Source organism: Ambystoma mexicanum, chromosome 7q (assembly GCF_040938575.1).
Source record: "Ambystoma mexicanum isolate Mex_15411 chromosome 7q, UKY_AmexF1_1, whole genome shotgun sequence".
NCBI classification, from domain to species: Eukaryota; Metazoa; Chordata; class Amphibia; order Caudata; family Ambystomatidae; genus Ambystoma; species Ambystoma mexicanum.
Window position 1 is genome coordinate 1,093,357,543 of NC_090941.1, and position 18,613 is coordinate 1,093,376,155.

Consider the following 18,613-nt stretch of genomic DNA (forward strand, 5'->3'; position numbering starts at 1 on the left):
CCCATTGCTAAAACAAGGGGACTTCATGACAACATGGGATATGAAAGATGCATACTTTCATATTTCAATGCTGCCAGCGCACAGAAAATTCCTAAGGTTCGTGATTCAGGACAAACACTACCAGTTCAAGGTACTCCCCTTCGGCATAGCCTCGGCGCCACAGGTGTTTACCAAGGTCCTGGCAGTGGCAGCAGAACACCTGTGCAGATTTTCAGTTCCAGTTTACCCTTACCTCGACGATTGGCTCATCACGGGGGACTCGTTCGATGTTTGTTTTTTGAACACCCAAAAGACAGTAGACCTACTGTTCAGCCTAGGATTTTCTATCAACGAAAAGAAATCCAGCTTAGTCCCCAGCCAAGTAAAACAGTTCCTGGTGGCTCTAATTCGCACGGAAGACGGTCTAGTCTTCCCTTCCAGCGAGAGGGTTCAGAACATGCTCTCTAAAGTTCCTCAGTATGTAGCCGGTCGGAAGGTGCGTTTGCTAGGGATGATGGCATTATGCATATACTTGGTCCCCCACGCGCGGCTGCGCATGCGTCCCATGCAGGAGTGGCTCAACAGCCAGTGGTGTCAGGCCAGCGAACAATGGGAAGATCTGTTAGTTGTCTCGCCAGCCCTCGTTCTCTCTCTGCAGTGGTGGTCGAGGGAGAACCTCTTGAAGGGGAAAACCTTGACCACCCTTGCAGTGGAAGCCACTCTCACGACAGACGCATCTCTCACAGGGTAGGGGGCTCACCTGCTTCAACAGACAGCGCACGGAGTGTGGTCCCCTCAGGTAGCGTCCAACCATATACACCTACTGGAGCTACTAGCAGTGTTCAAAGCAATGAAGGCCTTTCAGGAGCAACTGCAAGGGAAGACAGTGCTGGTCCTAACCGACAGCACAACAGCAATGTATTATCTGAACAAGCAGAGGGGCACTCACTCTCCAGGGCTATCCAAGCTGTCCCAAAACATCTGGATATGGGCTCTCAAACACAAGATGTTCCTGATATCCCAACATGTTCCAGGGGAACTCAATCTTCTGGCAGACGTACTCAGCCTCTGCCAGAAGAATACGAATGGCGTCTGCACGAAGACATTGTATCCAACGTCTTTGCAGAATGGGGGTTTCCAGAGAACAACTTGTTCGCTACCCAGGAGAATGCCCAATGCCCAAATTACGCCTCTAGGTACCCCTAGAACCGATACAAGGGGATTGGTCTCTGGATAACTTGGTCGGGGAAATTTGTTTACGCTTTTCCCCCGACTCCCCTTCTGAACAAGATAGTGCACAAAATGCACCAGGAACAAGTCACCATGATTCTGGTGGCTCCCATGTGGGCCCGCCAACCCTGGTTCGCGCACCTGACGGAAATGTCCCTCTCCCCACCAGTCAAGCTGCCCTGCCCGTACAACATGTTGTCTCAGGACAGGGGGGAGACTCTGCACCCATGCCCACAAACTCTGAACTTAGCAGCCTGGCTCCTGAAGTCATAGAGTTTGGACATCTGCAACTCCCTCAAAGATGCATGGACATACTGAGGGAGGCAAGAAAGCCTAACACACGTTATTGCTATGCCAGCAAATGGAAACGTTTTGTCATTTGGTGCAGTTCCAAAGGCGTCAATCCCACCGATTGTTCGCTTTCACACATTGTGTTATATTTAACCCATCTGTTGGACTCTGGGTTAGTCTTCAATTCCTCAAAGGTTCACCTAGCGGCGTTGTCAGCCTACACCACGTCACAGCACAGGTGGAAATTACCTGTGATTAAAGCCTTTATGGAAGGGGTTAAAAGAATGTATCCCCCCATCACTCACCCAGCCCCTGGGTGGGATCTAAATGTGGTTTTAACTAGGCTCATGGGACCCCCTTTTGAGCCTATGCATAAAGCTAGTCTGAAAGACCTGACTTACAAGACAGCCTTTCTAGTAGCTATCACTTCTATCAGAAGAGTTAGCGAACTACAGGCCCTCTCGGTCTTGGACCCCTTTGTTACAGTCCACAAGGGTAAAGTAGTTCTGCGCACTCATCCCAGATTTGCGCCGAAATTTATTTCAAAGTTCCATGTGAACCAGTTAATCGAACTACCCACGTTCTTCCATAGACCTACTAACATGGCCGAAAGAAGCCTTCACACACTAGATGTGCGCAGGGCAGTCATGTTCTACATGGATAGAACTAAACCACTGAGGAAAACTAAACAATTTTTTGTTTCAGTGGCAGCTGGTAGACAAGGGGACCCTGTCTCTAAATCAGCAATATCAAGGTGGATTGTCAAATGCATCACACTAAGTTACTCTCTTGCAAAGAGAGAACTGCCCTTCAAGCCTAGAGCATATTCTACTCGAGGCACTGGGGCATCCATAGCATTCATTGCAAATGTTCCCCTAGAGTCCATTTGCAAAGCGGCAACCTGGATTTCTGTACACACCTTTACAAAACACTATTGCCTAGACACTCATTCTAGGTCTGATTCACAGGTGGGACAATCAGTACTAAGACATCTTTTTTCTACTGTTCCTTCTCACAACCCACCTCCAATTCCGGGTACTGCTCGCTAGTCTATACACAGCATGTGATTCTAAGCAGATTAACAAGCATCAGAAGACATGCATTACTTACCGTAAAAGCATTTCTGATGATTGTATCTGCTTAGATTCACATGCGCCCTCCCTGCCTCCCCGCTCGGGGTGGAAGGAACCTAGACTTCTTACTACTTTCTCTCTTCATGTACTCACTCACTATAGCCCTGGGCTCCCTCATGGCAGAAAAAATACAATCGGAGAGACCGCGGTGCGTGAGGGATTTTGGGTACTACACACGTCAGGATAGGGATAGTGTTTCAGACACGCCTATGCCGACGTTCCCTTTCGGTCCCCGAAAGACAAGATGCAATACTCTGCGGTTACCACTGGATGTCGGACCATATGCACAGCATGTGACTCTAAGCAGATACAATCATTAGAAATGCTATTACGGTAAGTAATGCATGTCATGTTTGTATATAAATGTGTAACCATGTAATGATGTCATGACCTACCACGGACAAATCCCAAAAAGATTGGATTTATTTGTATAGGATCCGTCTAATCACATATGGGTGCTGGGTTGTAATGAAATATATAGGATTGTTTTAACTGTTGCAGAAATGTATATGATGTGTCAACCTATGTGGTTGGGTCAGATTTGGATTAGTTTGACTTTACTGTGTCATCTAGCTCCTCCCAGGATTATTGTACAATAAAATCTATTTTTTTTCTTTGCTTTTAATTGTTTCTTTAACAATTTTTACAAAATGAAGATACAATCCAAAGTCTTTGGTTTTCCTGTGAAGCGAGGGTTTTTTCACCTCCATTATCTTGTGGTTTGTTAATTGAGATAATTGCTTCTTGCTTTAAAATTAAGATTTGTGAAGGGTGGGAATGGGCTTCGGTCTCAAGTGGTTCTGATGAGAGATTTGGTGCCTGTTTCCTGCTCCAAACCTATGTCCTGTCACAATGACAAGGCTCGTTCTGTCGCCATTTATCTGTCTGCGCCACCAGAGTTCCTCCTCGTGTATAAACAGGTCCAGTAAATTATGGCTCAGATAGATGTTTCTTGACTTTGCTGTGCCAGGGCATGACAGTAAGAGCTGTCTGATTGTTTCTGTCGTTTCTCTATTTTTGCAATAGCGGCAGGTGTTAGATGCCGATAAGCCTCGAATGTTCAGTATTTCATTGGTTTTTAAGATGTTTAGTCGTGCTTTCAAGAAAGTGAAGCGCAGGATTCTGTTTGGGAATTTTTTCAAGTATTTCCTGACTTGGTTGACTTTTTGTGTGTTTATATGTAGGTGTGCAGTCAGTTTATCCTTTGTTGCCGTTTCCATAGTTTGGATCCAGTCTTGTTGTTTAAGTTTCAACTTTACTTTAGATGGGTTGCGTTCCTGCTCCTCTTCTGAGCTACCAATCTCATTAGGAGGTTTCTATTCCTTCTTGCCCAGTCGATTAGCATCATGTTTTTACCTCCGTCCATTTTCTTCTTGATTATTTCCAAAATGTTTGTATGGAGGACGCGTTGTATCTTCGCGAAAAACAACAGGCTGTTCCTGTCAGTGTTTCCCTTTGATGAAACCAGGCTGAGTTCTTTCCTTATGCAAGCTATTGATGTTGAATTTGGCAATTTCAAAACTGTGCCAAAAGAGGCCCCATATAGGAGATGTTGGACCTTTTGTTCTTCTATAGTTGGCGGGAAAGATCTAATGGTGTCTTCTAGATCTGCCATGTCTCCCATGTAGGCATTGAAAAGTGCCAGCGCCAGCGGGCATCCCTGTTTAACGCCTCTGGTAAACTTTCTTTACGTTCAAAACGTGCGCTTGTTTCTTAAGTGGTGGGCCTGCTTTGGGCTAAGGTGATTAAAGTCCCATCCACACAGTAGTTTCAGAAGCATAGCTTGTTATTTATTCTGGTAAGAGCAGTTATCGAAAAAAAGAGTGAATAAAGTAGTGTTATGTGTGGAATGATAAAGCATGTTAACTATGTTGTTACAATCTGGGGCGAGATTATAGAATGTTTGCACTGCTGCAAGTGGAAAGGTGCACAGTGTTAATACCTTATTTTTAAAAACAGTGGGATACATTACAACACGATTGTGCTATGACAAGTGCAGTTTGGCATATTATAAGCAACAGGCTAAACATTGTCATAGTGCAAATAAGATGCATTTTTAATGCATGTTTGCACCAGGGAAAAGTTTGCAGTAGGGCTAACAAGGAATGGTATTAGTTTACAGCAAAGTTTGCCTTGATGCACAAATGCATGACCATTTTTTTTGCACTTGGATAATTTCTGTCCTGGTGCTTTTAATATGGAAATGGCAGATGTGTTGCAGTATTTTAAAAAAAGTAGGACAAACTGTGGGCTAGTGGTAATATCGTGGAACTTGCAGTTGCAGCCGTGTATGTTGCAGGATATGGTGTGTTATAGCAGTGGTTGCAAAAGACTAGTTCTTTTCATGTAAGGAAAAGTGTTGCGTTTAGGATTGTGTGTTTTAGTAGGAATTCAGTCAAAGGGAAAAATGCATAGATACTTTGACACTTCCACCCTGTTTCTGTGTTTTTGAAGTAAGGAACATGCATTTGCAAAATATTGTAACCACTGTTTTAAGTGGCACTTGCTTTCCTAAGGTGTAATATTGTGCCACTATATGAAATGTGGTCGTATTGGATATAAAACACTGTAGATGTATATGTAAGGAAAGCTGAAGCGTTTTAGTAAGGCCTCTTGTATTTGTACTTTAATAAGGAACATACAGTGTACAGGTACAGCAGTAGTTAACAAACATTAATATTTGTGTAATGAAAGGAAATGCAGTTGGTAAACACTGGCATGGTACTATTAAGTGGTAGTTTATGTGAGCAGGCGGAGAATTACTACTCTAGCCAAGGTGGTACAGCTAGCTGTCGAGAGGAATGGTTTGCAAACATTTATTAATTTACAAGTGTAAGCTGTGGCCGAGGCTATGGCATTGACTTGCCTGTTAAGGTTTAAGGCTGAGTCAAGGTAAAAGCCCAAGGTTTTTACCTCCTTAGAAACTTTGATATTTATACCGTCAATGTTGAATGATTTAATTGGTTTGCTTAATTTGCTTAGTCTTACTGTAGAGCCAATGTAGAACCAATAAGCAGGAGCGCCGTCTTTTCATCGTTAAGACGATTGGCCATCCAGGCTTGGAAAATAAGGTAACTTTTATTAAGCAAGGTTGAGTTGATGTGATGATCGCCAGTGATGGGAATAAGAATTTGAGTGTCATCTGCATAGTTAGTGTAGGTGACACCCAGATTATCAAAGTCATCGAAAAGTGGCTTGGTGAAGATATTGTACAACGTGGGAGAGACACACGACCCTCGGGTACTCCACAGGTGATGGGTGCAGGCTCAGTTGCGGCAGATTATCCAAGAAGGATTGTATCCTGGCAGTGGCTTTGGTGGAAAAGTGCGCATCTGACGTCAAATGACTACATAAAACTTTGTTTAACTAAATCAAAAGCATCCAAGAGATCCAAGAATATAAGGAGGGCAAGCTTCCCTTTGTCCTTTATCTCGTCCATTTGACTTTTCAGGACTATTAGAGCAGATTCTGTGCCATGTTTAGGTCTGAAACCTGACTGATGGAGTTCGAAGAGATTGTTGGCTTCAGGGTGGGCCTGTATCTGTGAGTAGGCCACTCTGTCTAGAATTTTTAAGAGAAATGGAACAGTCGCTATTGGTCTGTAATTGGTTGGAATGTTGAGGTCAAGATTGCGATTTTTTAAAAGAGGGAGGACCCATGCATCTCTTAGATTGGTTGGGACGGTGCATGTGGCAAAGGAAGAGTTTATTAAGGTAGTGATGATGAATGGCGCATGATCCCTAGCTGCCTCTTTGATTGTAGGTGCCGGGCACCTTGGTATCTAGAAGGTTTAAGGGAGGCTATTATGCCCACGACTTAATGGGTAGAAACTGGGATGAATTTGAAGCGATTACATGATTTTGTGGGAATTGCCTGCGACTCACGCAAGGGCATGTCCCTAGAAAGATTGAGATTTCTATTTTCTCTTGTAGGAGAGAGATTTTTTAGAGAGCGCCGTTTGAATATTTGTACACCAAGTCTTGTCCTTGATACAAGTTTCAGTAGGAGGAGTAGAGGACTCTAATTCTCTTAAGATTATGAAGAGTTCTCTCGTACTAGAGTTGGCTTTATTCATTCTGTCATTATAGGTGTCCCTTTTAGTTTGAAGGATGTCAGATTTATATCTAGTGGAGATTTTGGAGAATTTTTCCTTATTCAAAACTGTAGGGTTATTTTTCCATAAGGATTCTGCTCTCCTTTTACCGTTCCATAACACTTTAAGATTCAGGGAAAACCAGGAGTTTAGGTGTGCTCGAGGTTTACCTTTGCACATTTTCAAGGTCACTATTTTTTCAATGGCTTGTTTGATTGTAGAATTGTATAATACTACCAGAGCTGCAGGGTCTGAGCTAGTGTAAGTGTAATTGGTAATAAATTGGAGTAACGGTAATAGGTTCTCCACTGTTGTGTTATGCTTGTTTCTAGTAAGTGCCGGGGGGGGCCTGAAGGTTCCTCAAATTGGTTTGTGAGCTATCTTGTAAGATGAACGAGATAAGGTGGTTGTCAGTCCAGGCACAAGGTTCATTAGATATTATGTTGGTATCGCAGTTGAGGTCAGCTAACAGACTAGGGTTCTTTCTTTAGTATGTGTTGGCGCGTTGATGCAGTCTGTGAATCCTAATTCAGTGATCGTATTGCCGAGTGCTAAAGCATTGTCATCATTCAAGTAATTAAATCCTAGACTGAGGTCTCCTAGTAGTATTATTTGTGAACTAGGTGTTGTCTTTATATTAAGTAATGAAGTGATATCTTCCTCAAAAGTAGAGATAGGACCAGGTGGTCTATACATGAGGTGCATAATTATAGTGTGTGACGTAGTGAGTGGCAATTTGACTGTCAAGGGTTCTCCTGAGGGGAACAGGAGATGTGGGAGGAACCTGAGTTCCAATTTTGTTTTGGCAATGAAGGCAATGCCGCCTCCTCTGGATGTTTCTCTATCTAACCTTAATATGGTATATAATATTCTGGTATAACTAGTAACAGAGTTGGTCCTGCTGCTGCATGAAGACAAGTCTCAATTATGGCTAGGAAATCTAGTTGGTTTCAGACAATGAGGTCAGCAATGTCTAATGCATGAGCTACCATAGATCTGGCATTTATAAATGCACCTTTGATATGTGGTAAGTCATTGTCAGGTGGGTTTGGCGGATAGGGCACAGTTTTCTTTCGAGTATGGTTATTGGTAGAAATAACGTGGTTAAGCTTTTGTTTGAATCTCTTCTTTAGTGAGGTTTTGATATTTGGTTTGTCACTTTTGATGGTTGGCGGTTGAAAGTCCTTTTTCAGTCCTGATGCAAGTCTGTAATTTCTGAAGTTAGTAGAGAAAGGTTGGCAAGGTGTTGGCCAGGTGGCATATCATTGGATCCATTGAGCTGGGGTTAGTAGACAGTTAGGGCTTGTGACTGTATTGCAAATAGGTGTAGGGTTGTCGGTGACTAGTTGTAGAGGTGGTAAGAATTTTGTCAGTATTATAAGATCTGACTATGGTAGTGGAGTAGTCATTGTAAGAGAAAGCCGAGGCTCATTAGGCATGACCATAGCGGTGTTGGCTGTTACTAAGGTGTTGTGTATCTGATAGTTGGCCTTAGAGGCAATAGTATGTAAAGGTAGTGTTAGTATGAGGAGGTAGCTGAATAGCGACAGTATAGGCAAAGTAGTTGGGGAGAGGAAGTGGATGACTTAAGGTGCAGGTGCAATATACATATATGGCGGAAGTTCTGTTGGTGGTTAAGGAGGGCAGAGCGTACGTTCATGAAGATGAGAGTAGTTAGTTCAGTTTGATGGTATCTAGACAAAAGTATAAGGCAGTTCTGTGGGTGAATGTCCAATAAGTAAGTCTGCGGACCAAATGGTGATATCACACATTTTTATGATCTACCTTTGGGGCATTTAAATAAAATGTACTGCATGGATTAACACCAAAATTTGCAAAGGAACGCTTTTGGGACCAGGCCACTGCCCCTTGCGCAGATTTGGTACAAATCTGTGCAGCGGTTTGGGCTGTAATCGCGAGCAAATAAATGTCCATTCATGTCTATCCTATGACGTTCCCCCGTTGACGAACCCACACAAAACTTTGCAAAATAATTTACATTTATGTGATCTCATCGAGAATATTTTCTCAAAGACAATTTGATGGATTTAAAAAAAAGAAATGTTCACAGCAAATATATACAGGGGAGACCCTCCGCAGTCACCCCATATACCGCCACATTGGTTATTACCCCAATCCAACCCCCCACATATATGTGCAGTGAAAAGTGCTCAAAGAAAATTCTATTAAATCCTTTTCAACTGAATCTTATGCGATGTGATCTACGTATACCAATAATTCTAAGTTGGCTACATCCTTTTTTTGCTAAGTTTTATGCAGATTTTTCAAACATCACCAAAGATATAAGCCACCTAAAAACGTTTCTTCCTACGAGTTGAACAATTTAAGCATATCTACTAGGTTGCTACCGCAGACCCTGTAATATAGATATTCATCCGGGCAAAGCGGTAATGGAAATGAGTAGGTAAAAATGACAGGATATAAACTTAGGCAGGGTGGAAATAGAGGACATAGTGGTAAACCTGGTACCCATGCTACATATGTTCGCCATCAATGGCCTTGAACGGTACTTTACTCTGTATGTTCATATAAACTCACTCTAGGTTCTTCATTATCTGAAACGCGTGCATTTTGAAATGGAAAGTGGAGAGAAAATATCATTTGATGCAAATGGAGATGCACCTGCCAACTATGATATACTTAATGTCCAGATATCCCAGGATGGAGTTATGGAGCTTGTTAAGGTGGGAAAGCTGGACCCATTAGCAACAGGAGGCAAAGATGTCACAATCAACGCAAGTGCCATCTTGTGGAGTGATGGATCCTCTCAGGTGAGTTTGGAAATACAAATGGAGGTGTATGAGGACCTTCTTTGGCCTGGGAATTGTAAATCAAATGTCTTTTTTGATATATAAAACTTGCATGTGAAATTGTTGTCATAAATCTCACTACGGAGGAGTTGTCTTCACCTTGAACTATCAACTGTTTACTAAAGTCCCAAAGCAAGACCAATAGTTGACTGAGAAATACAAGAGGCTTAATTTGTTCTTTCTGTGTTCAACTGAGAGTTGAGCATACTGTTGGGGAGGCATGGTATCACAAGTGTAACACTGACACAAAAGGTACAATTTGTAAAATATTTATTAAAGTTTCTGGGTTTGGAAAGACTTCTACTTTGCCTGATAACTAGGATGGGACTAGTCTCGACCATCAAACAATAAATAAAACAGTCCTAATAGCGTCCGTCAAATCAAAATGGCCTATGCTAACAGCACCTAATGCCTGCCCTATCTCTTGTACAAAAAGTGTATAAAGGAGAAATGTATGTAAATGAAAATCAGTGTTCAAATATAAAGAATAAATGCAGCTGAATCAGCTCTTCTCCCCACGTTAGACAGTACGGAGTAAGGCGGTCCTTGTAGGCAGGAAAACACATTCTGGCTCTGGTTTTTAACACAAAAACAGTTCAAAAAGTGGGTCGAGGTCCGTCTGGCCTTCCATGTTAAAGTCGCTCTTTACAGTCTTCCAAACAACGTTCAACAAAAAGTACATGCTGTTCCCCCTCTGTTGGGCTCAAGCCTCTTCAAACAAAATGTTTACAATACTTGCAGGGGGTTCCCTTCACCAAACCTATTACACTTCGTGTCTCCCTCAGTCAGTCTCGGACCATTTCCGGATGTTGATGACTTTTGAATGTGCGTGGCTTTCTCTACAGACCTGCGCAGGACCACTTGGACTCAAAGTTTAATGTTCTGCATTTTACTCTCCCCTTCTCTCTGGGTTAATTTTAATCACTTCGCTTTTATTGTTCTTTCACTTTGTCGCTACAAACAATTCACCTTTCACTGAGACTTTTGAGTGGGCTACTTCTTTTCACCAGACCACTCCGTTACTCAGTATCGCTGGTTTCACAGCTATCCTTACTTCAATGTTCATTCACAGATCTGCCTTTTTTGGCATCTCATCCACACGCATGGAGCCTTCACTTGCAATATAATGTTGAAATTTTAATCTTTCCTTAACACACACCAGTCTCTCAGGTTGTTTTCCAACTCACCGGCTGTGCACGATTCTTTCTAGTCTTTACAGTTTCCCAATTCATGAGTCAGACTTGGCCATGCCTCCCCAACTCTGCCATTCACCCGGGAGAGTCACTGGTGTACTTGATAGACAATGCAGCCTTCTGCTTTGGGATGTGGCCTTCTCCACATGTCTTTTGCTGCCTTTTGGAGGCAACAACCACCTGTAGGGAACTCCTGGGGATTTAGACACACTGCTCTCGTCCCTTGATCCGTCACTCTGCTCCAGTAGGTTTGCCTTTGTCCCGGAAGTTCTGCTCTTACTTGTGTTCCACCCCGCTCAGAGTTTGTCTCTATGTTCTGCCTTTTATCTGTGTGAGGAGAGCTAATTAGTATCAGATGAATGCACTTAAAGTCAAGTGCCTCACTTTGCCTGACCCGATTAGCGGGAAATGTCCAGTGTGATGTATAGGAGTTAGTCTTATTACTCTAAGTCACCATCTTCCACGCCCAGTGTATGTGTAGAAACGGGGGGAGTTGGGATATCGAAGCATCCAAAAAAATAGAATGGATTAGGTGTACAAAAAAGGGGGGATACCACGTCTCAGCATCGGCTGCCTCACCCGCACTCCCTGAAGATTACTCACCCAGGTGATCCTCCCGGACTGGTGCACCCCCAGGGCCTGTATCCAACGGCAATGCCTGTGCCCTAGCCACCTGAGAGGGATATCCCTGGGGACTAGTAGGCGAGACACCCTTTGGTTTCTCACAATACTTTGAGCAAGTTTAAATAATTCACCCTTGCTTTTCAGAATGTAATAATTATTAAGCAATTGGGTGGTGGAGGGGGTGTTGGAAACTCGGGGGACCATGAAGGTTTGGATTCTGAGCAGAACAATCCACTATCGATGACATTTGTATGCTTCAACATATCTCTCACAAGTATGCAATTGCCAAAATGTGCCTCTATATGCAGAGTTCCAAGATTTCTCCCAAGCCTTTGACCTTATAGACAAATCTAAGCTTAGGGTTTAGCTAACGAATCTGGGCCTTACATGAAGCATTGGGAGATCATGATTGCCCTATATGCAAACACATTGGTCTAGCTCTTGGAAATGAGTGAGAAGCTCGAAACAGGAAGAACTGGTGCACTCAAAATTGTTTAAACAATACAACTGGACTCATGGGCCCATTGCTGAAAGTTTATCTCAGTAACCTGTCAAGACCTACTCTACTCTGCAATTCAAAAAGTTGAAAGTGCCAGAGGTGAGACATGCAAATTGCAGTCGAAAACAAACAAATGTTTCACAATGCTTTCTCCTGAACTGCTCTGTGTATACTGCCCCCTGTATACCACATTGCAAGGAGTCTGAAACGTTGATGCTTTCTCCCGAACCTCTCCCTGTATGCCACGTTGCAAGGAGTCTGAAACGTTGATGCTTTCTCCTGAACTGCTCCCTGCATACTGCTCCCTGTATACCACATTGCAAGGAGTCTGAAACGTTGATGCTTTCTCCTGAACTGCTCCCTGTAGACTACTCCCTGTATACCACATTGCAAGGAGTCTGAAACGTTGATGATTTCTCCTGAATCGCTCCCTGTATGCCACGTTGCAAGGAGTCTGAAACGTTGATGCTTTCTCCTGAACCGCTCCCTGTATGTCACATTGCAAGGAGTCTGAAACGTTGATGCTTTCTCCTGAACCGCTCCCTGTATGCCACGTTGCAAGGAGTCTGAAACGTTGATGCTTTCTCCTGAATCGCTCCCTGTATGCCACATTGCAAGGAGTCTGAAAAGTTGATGCTTTCTCCTGAACCGCTCCCTGTATGCCATGTTGCAAAGAGTCTGCAAGGTTAATGCTTTCTCCTGAACCGCACCCTGTATGCCACACTGAAAGGAGTCTGCAAGGTCGATGCTTTCTACTGAACTGCTCCCTGTATGCCACAATGCAAGGAGTCTGCAAGGTTGATGCTTTCTCCTGAACCGCTCCTTGTATACCACACTGCAAGGAGTCTGAAAGGTTGATGCTTTCTCCTGAACCGCTCCCCGTATACCACATTGCAAGGAGTCTGCAAGGTTGATGCTTTCTCCTGAAATCGCTCCCTGTATACCACACTGCAAGGAGTCTGAAAGGTTGATGCTTTCTCCTGAACCGCTCCCTGTATACCACATTGCAAGGAGTCTGAAACGTTGATGCTTTCTCCTGAACCATTCCCTGTATGCCACATTGCCAGGAGTCTGCAAGGTTGATGCTTTCTCCAAAACCGCTCCCTGTATACCACATTGCAAGGAGGCTGAAAGGTTGGTGCTTTCTCCTGAACCGCTGCCTGTATGCCGCATTGCAAGGAGTCTGCAAGGTTGATGCTTTCTCCTGAACCGCTTCCTGTATACCACATTTCCCTGTATACCACATTGCAAGGAGTCTGAAAGGTTGATGCTTTCTCTGAACCGCTCCCCATATGCCACATTCCAAGGAGTTTGAAAAGTTGCTATCTTAAAAGCTGAATGTGTCTGTGAAGTGGGAACAGCAATAATCCTCCTTCTGAGTGACTTTGTCAAAAACATCAGTTTCATAGTTTCGTCCTTTTCAAGCTCTGCCTGGAAGGTTAGGTCGAAAATGGACACAAATGGTCATGTAAATAAGGATGATCAGTGATGCAAGAAGCTTGAAGGAGCATAATCGAGAGGAGCACATGATATGATATGATAAGTCATTTATAATGAGCCTGTACACAAGGAGGGGAAACAGAATGAAGGACAAATAACAATATTACTAGGCCTTGTGTCATTCAGATTGTGCTAGTGCAGGAAAGAGGGGAGGGGAGAAGTGCCCGCGGGGTTGGGAGGTGGGGAGAAGTGCATGTGACTCAATAAGTGCTGACAGAGGGTGGATCTTAAGTGCAAAGAGAAGGGACTGTAGGGTTACAGATACAGACCCTTAAGTGCTGAGGGATCCTGGAGGAAGTGCGAGGACAACTGGACATGCAGGAGCCTGGGCCTGAGTTCAGGGGTGGCAAGGTGACCGGTGTGCAGGGCTATCGGGGACATTAGCAGGGGTGAGGAAGAAAGAAAGCGGAAGATAAAAGGAATGTCTTGAGTTTTTTTGCCTGATCCAGCGGTGGTTCTGCTCAAGTTTGAGAGAGGCAGAAAGGCTGTTCCAGAGAGAGGCCCCAACTGAGGAAAGAGATCTGCCAACTATTCTCTGCTTGGAAAAGTGTTTGACCCTCTGAGATTTGGAGGTGGATGAGCGAAGAGCTTGAGGAGGAATATGTTTAGGAAGAGCAGTAGTGCGGTCCCAGACCCCAGAAAGGCTTGTGGACGAAACAAAGGGTTTCGAATTTGACTCTTGCAGCCACAGGGAGCCAGATGGAGAGATACGATCCCTGGGCTTGAGGCTAAGGACAAGTCTTGCGGTGCTGTTCTGCTTGAGTTGTAAAGGTCGAAGAGTAGAGACAGGCAGATTTAGAAAGAGGCTGTTGCAATAGTCCAGCCTGGAGAGGACCAGGGCTCTAGAGACAGTGAGCTTCTGGGGGAAAGTGAGAAAAGGAAGAATACCTCTAAGGAGGTGCAGCTGAAATTGTGACTTCATAGAGACATCAGAGATGTGAGGAGGGAAGGAGAGGGTGGAGTCGAAGATGACACCAAGGTTCTTAGCTTCACAGGAAGGAGCAGGAAGTGGGTCCAGGGTGGGAGACCAGAAATAGAGAGAGAGGAAAGGAGGGAGCATGAGTCTCGGTGAGGAGGATCTCGGTCTTACTGGCATTAAGGCAGGCTTCATTGGCAGCACACCATTCATGAATTGCGGCCACACAGTCTGGTATGAGAGAAGGATCAGAGGTAGCTGAAGAGAGCCTGATGGAGAGCTGGGTGTCATCCGCATAACATTGAAAGTTAGAACAGAATGTAGTGATGCAGTGGGTCAGAGATGCCAGGTAGTGGTTGAATAGCCGGGGAGAAAGCATAGACCCCTGGGGAACACCACAAGTAGAGAGAGAGAGATAGAAGAGAGGAAAGGCCCCAGTTTGTCCTGGGAGGGTCAGTCAGTGAGAAAGGAGGCCAACTAGGACAGGGCCTGGGCAGTGATACCCGGGTTGTCACAAAGGCCATTGAGCAGGATGGCATACTTGACAGTGTCAAAAGCAGAGAATAGATCATGGAGGATAAGGACAGAAGGAAGATTAGAGTCAGGATTAGAGAGCTGGTATTCAAATGTGTTCAGGCGAGCAGTTTCCATGCTCCTGGCAGCTCTGAAGCCAGACTGGTAGTCGTGGAGACAACCAATATATTTAGTATGCAGATTAAGCTGGGAGATGAGCAGCTTTTCCAGGAGTTTGCCCAGGAAATGAATGATGGAGATCGGGCGATAGTTAGCCTGAGAGGAAGGATCGGCAGAGGGCTTCTTAAGAAGGGGGTTTACAAGGGAGTGCTTAAAGGTGTAGGGGAAGGTTTCAGTGGCAAAGGAGTGATTGCAGAAATCGGCCAAGGCTGGAGCCAGGGTGTCAATGTGGTCCTTGATGGTTCTGGATGAGCAGGGAAGAACCTGCTTTGATGAGACTTTCATAGATCAGACTTGTCTAGAAACATTCTCAGGGGTGAACAGGGGAAAGGAGGAGAAAGGAGATGGGGAAGTGGCCAAAGACGGGCCGGGGTGAAAGAGGAAGAGGCGGTAGAGGAAGAGAGAGTGGGCAGTATTTCATGAGTTTTAGTGGTGAAATGAGAAGCCAGGGCCCGGCAGAGGGTCTGGGAGGGAGCAGGAGAAGTAGAGACTGCAGCAGGATTGGCCAGCTCCTTGCAGATTTTGAAAAGTTTGGTTGAGTTGTTAGTTGCTACAGAGACGCAGGCTTGGATGTAGGCTCTCTTCTTAGAGAAGATAGAGAGTCTGTACTGCCTTTGACGCAGTCGGCAGGCTAGTTTGGCAGAGGGTGCGCCTGATGCCCTCCACTTCCTCTCAGCCGCCCTACACTTGCCATTTAAGGGTGGCGAGATCAGAATCGTACCAAGAGTTGCACTTGGAAGTGGGCTTCAAGCGGATCCTCATGACGGGGCCAAGGACATCAGAAGTGTTAGAGATAGAGAGATGAAGGTTATAGAGGGCTGTGTCAGAGTGTGAGTCAGCCAAAGGTGTAGGAAGAGGAGAGAAAGTGGCAGCGAAACCCTCCACTGAAACACGCTTCATGGGTTGGATGACCGAGAAGGTAGGTGGCAGTACTGGGGATGGCTTGACATGAGGGGTAGCGAGAGAGAGGTCAGAGGAGAGGATGGGCGAGAGAGAGAATATGCAGTGAAGAAGAGCAATGGGTGTGTGGTAGATTTGCATGGGATGTACTGTTTGCTAAGTGGGGGGGCAAGTTCATGCAGGGATTTGAAGACAAGTAGAACAATGCTGACGAAATAGCGATTTCCCACTGGAGCAGGCAGATTGTATCATGTGCATGTGGCAATGTTGAGCACCATATTTAGCAAAGGTGCATAAAGGGAGGCTAAGAGGAGGCTAGCACAGACGTCCAAGTGTCTAAGATCCAGGGATAGAGTGAGGAGTTTAGTAGGTAAGGAGTGGTGAGATGTTGTATAATGTCAACAAAGTTGACCCCAGCAACTTTTGCTATAAGGGTGATGAAGTGATAAAGATTAAGGTTGCCGTCAAAGAGGACTTCCATTCCTTGGGAGAGGGGAAAAGTGAATCGGGTTGGAAGGAGATGAGTGAGAGGAGCAGAGGAGCAGTAGGCTGGAAGGTAGATTACTTTGGTCATTGTTGAGATCAACATAAGACATCAAAGTGCCACCCAGGACCAGATTTCAGACAGTCAGTTTATTTCAAACAAAGAGGAGGTGAATGGTAAGTGTGGAGATGGAGAAGAAAACGGGGGATGTCATACACAAAGAGGTGATCAGAGGACAGAACGCACCAGATATGTTGTCCAAGGGAGGAAGTGTAAATGGTTAATAAAAGGAGCCCAGTATGGATCCTTGCAAGACCCCAGCAGGGAGCAGAGGTGGGCCAAAGGTTTCAACATTGCAAAAGATAAAAAAGATATTATCAGAAAGGTAATATGTGATCCATCTGAGACTGGCCCTCTGGATACCAAGGCCCTTGAGGGCCTGGAGTAGAAAGAATGTATCCACAGTATAAAAGGCAGCTGCACACACAAGGATTAGAATGGAAGAAAAGGACACTGAGCAGAGGTGAGGTTAGAAAATCCAATGAGGGCTGATTCAGTCAAGTGCCAATTGTGAATCTCTGATTGAAGCGGATTCCTAACATTGTTCAATTCATAGTAGAACATATTCACTGGAACCTAGAAATATAAGGATCCAAGAGGAAAGAGGGAGGCGCGATGCCTGTTGATAGATGATGGGATGGCAAAGGGTGTGTTGATTGCATTTTTAGAAGAGGAGTGACAGTTGTCACCTTGGAGCAGGATGGACAGACACTGACAGAAAGGAGGAATTTCAATACAGAGGACATATGGGAGTTTGTGGGTGGAACAAGAATGTTCGGGGGGGTTTAGGAGTTGTAAGAATAGACCTGCTTTTAGAAATGTTGTGATCGGTGGAGAGTTTGCAAGGTTGAGAGCATATGTTAGGAATAATATTGATGAATTAAGATAATTTGGCAGAGGATCAGACAGTAGTGAAGGTGAGAAGAGCCTCTGTGTAGGTGATGGGAAGTGAGGGGGTGAGGTAATTCCATCACTTGCGCAGGTAACACTGAATTTCAGTTTTGAGTAGGGTGATAACAGGATATTTTTTCAGGGCTGGAGACATGCCATATCAAGAGTGAACCTATCAGCTGGATAGTGGAGGTCAAAGGGTTGATGGCGAACCAGGATAAAGTCAAAGAAGGCTTGTGTGTCATTCGGGCATAGAAGGTACCCATCCTGACAAGAATGTGCTCATGCAATATGACTCTTAATTTGTGAAATTCATCCCAAACTCTTTGGCCACTGGTATGATATGATATGATATGATATGGCATTTGTAACGCGCCTATACACAAGTGTTTCAAGGCGCGTCGAGGCAGGGAGGGGGGAACAAAGGGAAGACAGACAACGATCCTACTAGGCCAGGTGTCATTCAGACCGCGCTAGTGCAGGGGTAGGGGGAAGGGAAAAATGCAAGGGGAAGGGGGAGGGAGGAGTGCAATACAAATAGTAGAATAGAAATAAAATAATAAATAAATAGGGCCAGCTGGTGGCAAGTGCAAGGTAAGTGCAGGCAAGTGCTGGGGAGGGGGTGGGGGGGCTGTAGTGATACAGAGACAGTCCCGCAGTGCAGGGGTTGCCAGGGAGGCAGTGCAAGTGAAGAGTGACTGGGTCCAGGACCAAGGTCGGTGAGAGTGGCCCAGTTGCAGGATCAGTGCAGTTTTGGTGAAGAATTTAGCAGGGGAGAGGGAGAGAGAAAGCAGAAGCGAAGAGGAAGGTTTTGAGGTGCTTCCGGAACCGGAGATGGTTCTCCTCAAGTTTCAGGGAGGCAGGAAGGCTGTTCCAGAGGGAGGCACCTGCCGCGGAGAGAGATCTACCCCCAGCTCGTTGCTTCGAGAAGCGGCTGACCCTGAGGGAGTTGGAGACGGATGAGCGTAGGGCTTGGGAAGGAAGATATTTAGGAAGAGAGAGTTGAAGGTATTTAGGCCCCAGGCCCCAGAAGGCCTTGTGGACAATGCAGAGGGTTTTGAACTTAATCCTCGCAGCCACTGGGAGCCAGTGTAGAGATTTCAGTCCTGGAGAGATACGGTCCCTGGGCTTGAGGCCAAGGACAAGTCTCGCAGTTCTGTTCTGGATGAGTTGCAGAGGGCGGAGAGTGAAGGCAGGCAGATTAAGATAGAGGCTGTTACAGTAGTCCAGCTTCGAGAGAACCAGGGCTCGGGAGACAGTGAGCTTCTGGGGGAAGGAGAGGAAGGGAAGAATACC

The 18,613-nt window shown here is 45.1% G+C and overlaps 1 protein-coding gene across 1 annotated transcript in view; it reads left to right on the forward strand.

Moving 5' to 3' along the window:
- LOC138528199 (extracellular calcium-sensing receptor-like) overlaps positions 1–18,613 on the forward strand; it is a 314,589-nt gene that overhangs the window by 205,384 nt on the left and 90,592 nt on the right. Inside the window, exon 4 of the mRNA XM_069639651.1 lies at positions 9,291–9,518. Coding sequence (XP_069495752.1) covers positions 9,291–9,518 — 228 coding nt within the window. The remainder of the gene's footprint in view (positions 1–9,290; positions 9,519–18,613) is intronic.